The 11387-nt window shown below is 51.1% G+C and overlaps 1 protein-coding gene across 1 annotated transcript in view; it reads left to right on the forward strand.

Annotated features, from left to right (window-relative positions):
• The window catches only part of PNOC (prepronociceptin), a 26148-nt gene extending 14984 nt beyond the window's left edge, over window positions 1-11164 (forward strand). Inside the window, exons 3-4 of the mRNA XM_012654937.1 lie at window positions 7594-8055; window positions 10773-11164. Coding sequence (XP_012510391.1) covers window positions 7594-8010 — 417 coding nt within the window. The 3' untranslated portion in view covers window positions 8011-8055; window positions 10773-11164. The remainder of the gene's footprint in view (window positions 1-7593; window positions 8056-10772) is intronic.
• The last annotated feature ends 223 nt before the right edge of the window (window positions 11165-11387 follow it).

An 11387-nucleotide genomic window follows, 5' to 3' on the forward strand; every position in this document is an offset into this window, starting at 1 on the left:
TTTTAAATTCCCAACTTGAGGTGTAAATCTGGCATTAACTTCTTATTCGTTAAATAAACTTTCTCCGCTACCTTAACCTCAGCCTAGAAAGTTATTCCCTTCCTACAGCTCAATTAATTTTTCCTTTAGAGTCAAATAAACTTCTTTCAAAAGATGGCCATGTTTCAAACCCCTCAACCTTTCCAAACAACCTAAATCACTGCAGTTCCTTAAGGCAAACGTACAGACTTGGAGCCGAGGGTCCGGGTGGGACCACAGCACCGAGGCGGCCCCGGCTCCAGGTAACGGAGGAGCAGGCACAGCCCACCAGACGCCAGCGCCGAGCTCTTCCAGCCCCGGCTGGGTGGTTTCCGAGCCTGTCTTCGCACCAGTAATAACTACCCCATCGTGAAGAGCATCCCCAGATAATCACCCATCGGAAGTTTACCCACTGCTTTCTCATCCATCGTTCCTTTCTCTGAGCCCCTGCCCTGCCGAGGATTCCCTGCTTCGGGAACCCCGCCCGCTCCTGGTTCACCTGGCCACGTCCTCTTCCCCCGCCGATGACACTTTTGCTGCCCCTGTGTTGGCTCCTTGTCCTCTCCCCACTGGCTAAACACAAGGGATTGCCGAGATCCCGGCTTCTCCCCTCCAGTCCTCTCTCCTCCTGGAATCCCACCCGCACACCCCAGGCCTTGGGCTCCCCCCAGGCTGCAGGCAGCTCCCGAAGGTGCACACACACCTGGCCGCCTGTCTCCTGGGCTCGAGCCGCGTTCCCATCACGTCCCACAGTGCCCCGGAAACGCTGCCTTCCCTTCCTGCCCTGCCAGCGCCCACCTGCCTCTCCCTCCTCCCCTTCCATAAAGCCCAGATGAAGTTCCCGGTAAGAGAACACTTTGCTGACTCTCCACCCACCCCCAGTAGGTCGGCCCCTCCCCGCTTTGTGTTCTGATTGTCATCTGTATCTGCAGGTCTATTCCTGCCTGGCTACGAGGTGTGAGCCTCCTTTGCTGATGGCTCTGGGCATCCCAGCATGTGGCACCGTGTGTGGCACAGAGCAGAGCTCAGTACACGTGCCCGTGGAAACTGTAAGATTCCCAGTAACCTTTTTTTTTTTTTTTTTTTTTTTGAGACAGAGTCTCACTGTGTTGCCTGGGCTAGAGTGCCGTGGCGTCATCCTAGCTCACAGCAACCTCAAATTCCTGGGCTCAAGCAATCCTTCTGCCTCAGCCTCCCGAGTAGCTGGGACTACAGGCATGTGCCACCATGCCCGGCTAATTTTTTCCTATATATTTTTAGCTGTCCAATTAATTTCTTTCTAATTTTAGTAGAGACGGGGTCTCGCTCTTCCTCAGGCTGGTCTCGAACTCCTGAGCTCAAACAATCCACCCGCCTCGGCCTCCCAGAGAGCTAGGATTACAGGCGTGAGCCACCGCGCCCGGCCCCCAGTAACCTTTAATCTCCTAATAGACACGCCCGCTGCAGCCACTGCAGAGTTTCTGCGTTTGGGTCTTTCAGAGGCAGTACAGAATTTGGAGCATGCTTCCATCTCTCCACTGCATCTTAAATCTCTGGGGTCTAGACAACGCTCCTGGCTCTACTTCTTTGAAACAGTCAGAAAATGGACCCATAAAAGCATCACCATCAGGGATCACCTGTCACAGTGTCTGCTGAGCCCCTAGGGAATGGGGCTGCCTGCTTGTTTTTGTGTCTAGTCTATGTTCGGTTTTATCCTATTTTTAAGTTTAATGAAAGGCCTAGAATGTGGGCAATCACATCCCATTTCCAAATCTGGCAGCACGGGAGTATGTCCCTTCTGGAAATGATGGGAGGACTCATACTCCGTCACTCAGCCAGGGCCACTCCCCGATCCCTCTGCCAAGTTAACAATCCCGAGCTCTTCCCAGGATCCACTGGACCCTTGGCTGCATCAAGAAATGTTTTATTTCTACTCCTGGTCGATGGTCGAAGCATGGCTGGCTTTTTTGTTGTTGTCGTGAGGCCACAATTTCGGTTAGTCAATGACTCACCCACCCAGACCCATTGCAACGTCCTGGACTTTCACCTCATCAGTCGTGAATGGTACTTACCCCATCAGCTCAAGCAGGAAAAACTAGATGCACTGAGTTGTTTTAGAGGCAGAGAATAAAGCAACCAAAGAAAGAGTCTGAGGAAATGCATTTTAAGTAGCTTTCTAAAAGTCTATAGCCAAAGAAACCACCTTCTGATGTTCTGTCTTCATTACATGAAAACTCTGATAGGTGATTCACAGCAGAGGTTCCTTATCTGTTTTTCTTCTGTGCTGTTCATCCGCTGGCCTCCTGGTGTTAGCCCTCGGATAGCCCAGCAGGGCCTCCTAAAGCCAATCGCGCCCAACCGTCCTTCCGGCAGCAGTGATTTGACTCTCTTTGGTGGCAGAAACATCACCACCTCAGGGAGCTGCTGTTTTCCCTCCAGTGGGCTCACGTTTCTGTTTTGCACTTTGTACCTTAATCCTTGAGCCCAGACATACAAATGGCCCTTTGCTCACTGTCCCCACAAGCCCAGCTTTACGGATCAATTTGGCGCCAATCTGAGAGTCCAGATGCTCGTCTACGCTCTGGCTTAATATAGCAGTGTCATCGGCACAGGCTGCCAAAATGTGTCTGGCTCACTTAATAAGCCATTAACCCATCTCTGGAAAGAGGCTGGCGAGTCCCCGAGACCAGAGGGTTAGGTGTTAAACTCATATGCCCATCTGGTGCTACAAATGCCGTTGTGAATTTGGGTTCCTCGTATCTGCCCGAAACCGTCTCCTAAATCAAGAGTTGGGATGACTTTGTTAGCATCTAATTTATCTAGCAGCTCATCAAGTCTGGGTACAGACTGCGGCATCTGGTTTGATCATGGAATTTCATTTTCTCTGATTGACACAAAATCTAATTGCCATCTGGGCTTAGAAACCCAGGGGCTCACAGAAGATCTAATAGCCTCCAGGTTTAACAACTCTTCCACCTGTTTCTGTAAACCGAAGGAGCAGAACAATTCAACAAGCATTTGGTGGCTTCTATACGGTGAGGATTGGACCGCGTCCGTTCAAATGTCCACGGCAGCTCCAAAACTCTACACTGCTGCGGGCTTTCTCAGTGCTATCCGCGATTCCCCACAGTCCCGTTGACTTTGTAGAGCAGGGTTTCTCAAACTTGCCATTCTGGGCATTTTGGTCTGGTAATTATTTGTTGGGGGCTGTTGTCCTGTGTGCAGTAGGAAGTTTACTAGCATCTCTGGCCTCTAGGGACCAGTAACACACACACACACACACACACACACACACACGCGCGCGCGCGCGCGCGCGCGCGCCAGTTCAATGTCTCCAGACATAGCCAAATGTCCCGGGGGGGGCAGCAAAATCGCTCCCAGCTGAGATGAACTGCTGTAGAGTAATAACTCAATAGGATTATGATCTGAAAGAGGGTACTACAAATTGATTCTGTCTGGTTTTCTTCCAAGTATTTCAGTAGCATGCTAAGTATAGGCCCAAAGTGATTCTTTCTCTACAGGAGTCTTTAACCACCATGTTCCATGATGGCTTCTTCCTGCTCAGAGCAAGTTCCAAGGCAGGATTTCTCAAGCATAGTCCAGCTTCTGAATCATCTGGGGTGTTGGCTAAAAATGCAAATTTCTGGGCCCCACATTTGACTTAATGGATCAGAATCTCCATGGGTGTGGGCTAAGAATTTGCATTCTAACAAATTCCAGTAACCATTCTTACAGAACACTCCAGAAGTTTGTGACTTCATTGTCCTGTGGAAACTGCCTATGGTTTTTTCATAACCAATGACATTGCATTTATGTCTCTCTACTGAGTTTGCAGTGACGATGTGTTTGCTCTGCCAGCAACTAGGTTCAATCTGTTAAGCATCTTTGAACAAAAGCTAAATGAAAAAGGTACACTCAGAAAAATCATGGCAGGCCGAGGTGGAAGGATTCCTTAAGGCCAGGAGTTCAAGACCAGCCTGGGCAACATAGCGAGACCTCATCTCTCAAAAAAATTTTTTTAATTAGCCAGGTGTGGTGGTGCATGCTTACAGTCCTAGTTACCTGGGAGACTGAAGCAGGAGGATCCCTTGAGCCCAGAAGTTCAAGGCTACAGTGAGCTGTGATCGTACCACTGTACTCCAGTCTGGGAGACAGAGAGAGACCCTGTCTCATCAATAAATAGATAAATAAATGAAACACCATGACTTGAGTATCAGTTGGGCCAACATCATCACCTGTGGCTAACAGATGGGCTTAGACAGGTTGCTCCTTGGAAACCTTATCAGGGAAGGACACAGTCCTTGGACACGGTCTCTCTCCTCTCGAGTTCGGTGGGCAATGAGCACTGTTGCCATCAGAACCTACCTCTTAGTCTCATAGAATCCTTATTCCTGCATCTGTTGCCACCAGGTCATATTGCAGGCACACAGAGGTAATGGAGTAGGAGATGTCCCGGATTGGGCCTCAGAGACATTTTGAGTTCTTGTTCAGGTTATACTATTACCTAACCATGTCATTTTGGGCACATTACTGAATCTCATCATAACATCAGAAGATTGAATTACATTAGTCATTTGCAAACCAGGGCAAATATCATAATTACCTTACCTTTATAAACTTAAGTTTTTAATTCCTTTGTAAAAATGAGTTTTCATCCCTGGTTCTATTCTTCAGAGATTTAATTGAGCCTTGAAATTCTGTGTTTTTAAAACCTCTGCTATGATTTGGACTCACACCCAGGTGTGGGACCCATTGGACCAGGTGTTGCCTGAGGTCCCACCTAGTGCTAGCGTTCCGTGACATGCTTTGCTGACACACAAGGGAGTGGGGGCGCGGGGGGTCTCCCAGGGCGGGCATCGGGTGACGTCAGCAGATGCCCTCCTTTCTCCTGCCGACCCGCTCCATTTCACACCCTCACTACGGGGCTTACCTTTGTATCCAGGTACTAACATTAGGTGCCCGGAAGGTGTACAGCCTCTTCCTACAGAACAAGTTACAGCCCAGCGAAGGGTTCTCAGCCTGGAGTCCACGGAGGGATGGGCTGGTCCATGGATAGGCTTTGGAAGATCTACAAACCCTCTAAAACTGTGTGCAAATTTGACATGTGTGTGTTCACAGGGTGAGAGGGTGGACCCATAGCCTTTGTTAGATTCTTGAAAGAGTCCATGACCCACAAAAGGCTAAGAATCCTGTACTAATGGGACAGACAAGTAATCAGGAAAACAAGGGTGGCAGCAGTGACAAGAGCTGCCCCAGCAGAGTACGCTGAAGGCTGGGGGCGTCCAGGCCTGGATGAACTAGCTGCAACTCCTGTTCTTCTGTCTCTTTTCATTTCCTTCCCTTTTCACTCTTAGCCAAACATAAGGTGACTTCTTGATTCATTCAGTTCCGTTCGACAAACCTCTATTGAAAGCCGACTGTTTACTGGAAGGAGAAGTTTCCTGCACGAGTAAGATGTGGTCCCTCACTTGTCATATTCTGCCTTAGAAGGTACCACGATTTAATTATATTAAGCATTAAAATTTCCACAAGAGCCACACAAGGCTCTGCGGGGACACAGAGGCAGGAGAGAGCAGTTCTTGCCAGGGAACTAGAAGAAGGTATCAGAGAGGGGTAACTCTGGAGTTTGGCCAGGTCCCAAAGGAAGGATGGAAGGAGGTCACTGGGTCAGAGGGACAGAGTGAGGAAAGGCATGGCGTCGGGAGGAGCTTTGGTTGTTAAGGCACTAGGAACAGCCCCACCGGCCCGAAGCGGGTGTACACGAGGACAAAGCAGAAATAAGACTGACAAGGTGGGCTGAACCAAAGGCTAGAAGGATTTGAACGCTCTGCTCAGGAGTTTGGAGCTATTCTATGGGCAAAATATCAGACAGCTGAGGACAAGGCAATGACAGGGTTAGAGTTATTCTTCAGGAACAGGGTTCTGCCAGGGGAACCACCTAGATTACAGTGGCAAGGATCAGAGACAGAGGGGTCAGTTCGGGCACTGCTGCACCCCGAGAGGTGCTTAGGCAGGGGCAGAGGGAGTGGAAAGGACGGGCAGCCTGCAGACCCATAGGCTGGGGGGCTGAGAAGGGAGGTGAAGGTGTGCCCAGGGCTTTAAACCTGAGTCACCTGGGGAATGAGGTGCCATTCAGAGATGAATGGGGTGGGGCATGTATATCAGGTAAGACTCGAATCCTCCTGCTAGTAACGAAGACCTAAAGTAACAGTGGCTGAAATCAGAGATTCGACTCCTTGTAACAAGTGAGGAGGTGGACAGTCCCGGGCTGCCGTGGCAGGTGCAGTGTGCGCCCTTTCTACCCTGCCAGTCTATGGCTTCCAGCACGAGACTTCCATCTTCGTAGTCGCCGCGTGGTTTCTAGACGGCCAGCGCAACACCAGCCAAAATGTCCATACTCCGCATAAGAAGCTAGAGGAAGGGGAGGAAGACGGACAAAGGGACATTCCTCCCAGCTAAGTCAGACCCTGCTTTCCTGGAAGCCTCACCTGATCGCATCCGTTTTTATGTCTTCAGCCACCGCTGGCCACGAGGGAGGTTGGGAAACGTGTGTTGCCTTCGGGAAGAGAACAGTGCTCAGTTAGTAAGGAAAAGGGAGATGCATGGGGGTGCGCAGCTGGCAGCCTCTGCCCCGAAGGCGCCACGTAAACCAGGCGGGAGCGCCCGGTGTGATGAAGCGCTCTGCTCACTCACGGCGCCAAGGTCAGGTTGAAGTGGGGTTTTCATGCAGCTATGGCCAGAAACGTGCCGAGATTCAGGGGTGAAGCCAAAGCAGCAAGTAGGAAGCAAAGTTGGAGGCAGAGGCTTCCGGGAGACCCAACCAGAGACAGGAACATGGGAGGGTGGGGCCGAGGCCAAGACCAGTCTGGAGGTGGAGGAACCTCACGGTCCGGCTGGTGGCCTCGACTGGCAGTCGGTGGAGGCTGGAGAGGCAGAGCAGCAGCAGAGTTTCCGGGGTCCAGGCGGGTCTGTGGGATTCACACCTGATGGTGGGAGCACAGGTGTAGCCCTGCACACCCAACCTGCCTACATCCCAGAGGGTCTTAACTCTGTTTGCTCTAAATGGCACATAGATGGTGACGACTGCTGTATGTAGGATGAAACACTAATGACACCAGGGTTGATCTTTACACAATGACCTTAAAATAAACACGCAGATTTGACTACGTACTTTCACATCCCCAATCTCTGTAACCCGTCTGACCTTCCAAAAGCCCGATAAGAGAACAAAACTCTTCTTTATGGGAAATGGCCAATGAACTGTGCTTGACTCCAAAATCCCAACTAAGGGTCTACCAGGGTACAGTGGTGGGTGCATTCATTCTGTGTTAACTTGCTGTGTTGCCTGGGCTAAGTTACCTTACCTCTCTGAGCCCTGGTTTCTTTGTTCATAAAATGATGGAGCTGCACCAAATGATTCTGTTTCTTTCTAACTCTGAAGTTTTATGAACCTAAAAAGCTGTGTGTGAAATCGCTGCCCAGGACTTGATAAACGGACACTTGAGAGGCACTCGCATTGGTACAGACGTAGCCTCTTGCCTCAGACTAACAGAGGTCTTTGTTCCTTTTCCCGTCCTCGCACCTGTGTCTCCACAGCTCTGCATCCTCGAGTGTGAAGAGAAGGTCTTCCCCAGCCCGCTCTGGACTCCGTGCGCCAAGGTCACGGCCAGGGGCTCCTGGCAGCTCGGCCCTGCTGACCCAGACCACGCGGCGGCTGCGCTTTACCAGCCCGGAGCCCCCGAGATGCAGCAGCTGAAGCGGATGCCCCGCGTCGGGGGCCTGTTCCCAGCACAGGACGAGACAGAGACCCGGCCCGGCCCCGAGGAGGCTGGCGAGATGGAGACCCAGCAGAAGCAGCTGCAGAAGAGGTTCGGGGGCTTCACCGGGGCCCGGAAGTCGGCCCGGAAGTTGGCCAACCAGAAGCGGTTCAGTGAGTTCATGAGGCAGTACCTGGTCCTGAGCTTGCAGTCCAGCCAGCGCCGGCGCACCCTGCACCAGAATGGTAATGTGTAGCCGGAGGGGAGCCCTCCCAGCTGCACCGTCCACCGCCACCCATGAGTGAGTTGGGCACTGATTAGCTGCGGGCAAGGAAGAGACCTCACACCCCAGCGGCCTTAGCATTGCTCCCAGGCCTGGAAGCGCATCAGCCCCAAACACACAGGCACACCCCCCATCACCACCACACCACCTCCAGGAGTCCAGCGCCCGGGAGGCCTGGGAGGGATACTCCCCTGCCTGCCTCCTGCCCACCCTTTCTCTAGGGAGCACAGATCTTCCCACAATTGCTCCTTGAGGCTGACCACTCCCGTGCGGAGACTGGTTACCATGGGGATAATAGTAGTACGTTAGGATAACTAATTCCTCCAAACCTCTCCAGGAGCTTAGTTACTATGGGGACAGCTAAGTGGACCAATCCTCCTATCTGGTTGCCATAGCAACCATTCAGCTCACCTCTCCTCAGAGACTTTATCTCTAAAAACCAATCACTGGACCCACTCTTAGCCATTTGCCAAGAGTCCGATTACTGTGGCTGTGATGTTGCTATTTCATCTTCAAAGACGGCTTACCTATCCTCTCCCCTTCCCGCTGTGTCTGGACTCCATGGAAACCATTAAACTCTCCCATTTCCCCCAAGCAAGCAGTCGTTGTTAGGCCCAGGAGTTATGCTTTCTGCTTGTCTTCCTTCCACAAGCCATTTGTCCCTCCTGCCTCCTTGCCAGAGACGCACTGATTCCTGACTTGGAGAAGTTTGCCCAAGTGACCCAGTAGTTTTTAGAATATGGACTAAAGGAATTCATTTTCCCTCCTCAATTTTCACTTCTTTCCAGCGTGCCATGGGGCCTTGCTTTTGTTTGCCTTTGTCCCTCTCTCCTGTCTTCCTTGTTCTCCCTGTCTACTGCCCTCTTCCCACCCCCACTGGCATGCTTACGAAAGGACACATAACACGTATGAGATAATACACATCAAAGACCCTAATTTATTGCCCAGTCATTCGAGATCCAACTTTCCTTGGCCCGTCAACCCATGCATAGCTGCGAGTGGCATTGGGAACCAGCACAGCAGAATTTTCCGAAAATTTAAGAAAATCCCAACCACCAAGTCCTCGGGAATACGGTCACTGGCAGGGTCCCGCACGGCTCCTCAAACAGCTCAAAAACTTGCCCAAACACAAAAAACTAGTCACTTTGTCAAAATCATCCCAAAGCATTACCCAAGTGGGGCTTTTCCCTGACTCACAGGCATGAAAGAAAACTGTTGCACCTGCTGTTTCATTTTGCTTCCATACAGCAAAGGTAACCATGTCACTGATAATCTCCCTTGAAGACACATTAATACATCTGCTAATCCTTGGCACCCACGCATCGGCACGGAGGCAGCCCACGTAGCTCTTTGCAGGTGGGACACAGGGTTTGCAACGGGCCCGTTACCAAATATGGACACAGGCATTCGGTTGCGAGAAGGCTGCCGTGTTTATTTTAGCAGATGACTAATCTCCCACGGCCCTGAATTAACCTGCGTCGCTTCTGAAGTCATCCTCTTGGATCCTTCGCAAGCGTTCTATTTCTAAGCCGTACCTCCGTATCTGCAGGGTACCTAACGGTAAATCTTGCAGAAGTAGCACAGATTGAATGCTTTCGAATCTGAAAGATTCCTCTTCTTTAAAGTGGCTCTTAAGGGACACTGAAGCTCATCTGTAATTCTGAACTACAATAATTTTCTTCACCTAAACACAGTTTAAAATCAGGCCCATTAGCAGGATTCAATTTATTTTAAAAAACCATGTGAGCCCCTATCCAGGCAATTGGTTTTTCTAATCTTCTATTATGCTTCCAACTGAGAGTCACTGAAACCAAGCTCTAACTAGCTCCTGTCTGCTGCTGCTTTGCTGAGAGGTAAAGTTCTCGATGGGAACACTGGAAATATTAACCAGCTCATTTGGGTATTATCGACGGCTTTCCTTTTCCCTTCTGCGACCGTCCCTCTGTTTCTTTCTTCCTCACATGCATGGTTGCTGAGTTCCAATATGGGCATGTATCTATGAGTCTATGACCCACAGGCAGCTTAAACCTTGTTGTTATTCACATACGCACACCACAACCTGCCCTACACATGACGATTTCTCCATCTTGGGGGACTCTGGTTGCCAAAGCTGTTTTGACTTCTAAGATACCCAATACGGATCTATATTTAGAAGGCTGGGAGGAGGTGGGGCCACCTAACATTGGAATGGGATATATGAACCCTATTCAGAAAGTGGATGATGTCCCGGGAAGGGTGCGCATTGGGGTGCAGGACCAGCCCTAGGCAGAACCGAGAGACGGCACAACTGGTCTTGAGGTCACTTCCCCCGCCCACGCCCTATACTGCCTTCCTCTGTCCTGCTGCCCCAGGCCTTGACCTTTCTGGCCACTGGAAAATGAGTAGATTCTTTCATGGTCAGGGATCAGGGACACCACGCTTAGAGAGCACTTGTAAGATGAGAGCCTCATATGAATGAGGACGCTATTTAGCATGGATTGCAAACACCAGGGAGAAGGGAACTGTTCTCGGGTAGGGGGCTCGTCGCTATGCATTCATCCCACTAGTCCTGCCAGCAGTCTCAGGGCTGGGGGAGCAGATATGTGGAGGGGGCAGGGGACCTTTCTGGCGACCTTAGGAACCACTGGGTTGAGCTTTTCCTTGCCTCCTTGTCATTGCTTCAGTCAGTAGGGCGAATAGGACAGAACCGTCCGAAAAAACAGAGTTTGCCATTTTAACCATTTCTGTCTCCCCAGGCGTCCGGGTGATCCCCCAAACAGCATGTGTCCAGCCCCAGACCTGCCGCCTGGGAATCAGAATTCCTTCCTCCCCGAGGCCCTGAGCGCCCGCAGGCCCCGCAGGCTCCGCCTCCGGAACCTCCCCCTCCCCACGGCATGTTTCACCACGACCCTGTTGCTACATCAGAGTGTATTTTTGTAATTCTTCCAGCTAACATTTCAACGGCCCCGTCTTTCCTGCTCACCCGCCTCTCCCCTCTGCCAGGGGCGAGCGAAAGGAAGATGAAATCAAGCCTGGGGTTTTGACTCGTCACTGCCATCCCTTGTTTGTAAAAGAGCTGTTCTTTTTGACTGATTGTTTTAAACAACTATTTCTCCATTAAACTTCTACTGAGCAAACGGTCAATAAACTGGTTTGCTGCTTTTAAGTGAATCCACTGAGAAGCGCAGACTCTACAAACACAAACACGCACCCAGAGCTGCTGGGCCCGGAGGCAGACGCAAAAAGGGTGGGGCTCTGCTGTAGAGAAAGTGAGAGGGGCGAGGTGCACCCCAAATGTGCAGGGGGCCCCTGATCCAGGCGCAGCCGGTGGGGGGAAAGGACAGGGCAATGGTTCTCAAAACCGCTCCGTG

This window comes from Propithecus coquereli, unplaced genomic scaffold, assembly GCF_000956105.1.
Source record: "Propithecus coquereli isolate 6110/MARCELLA unplaced genomic scaffold, Pcoq_1.0 Scaffold451, whole genome shotgun sequence".
Classification (NCBI taxonomy): domain Eukaryota; kingdom Metazoa; phylum Chordata; class Mammalia; order Primates; family Indriidae; genus Propithecus; species Propithecus coquereli.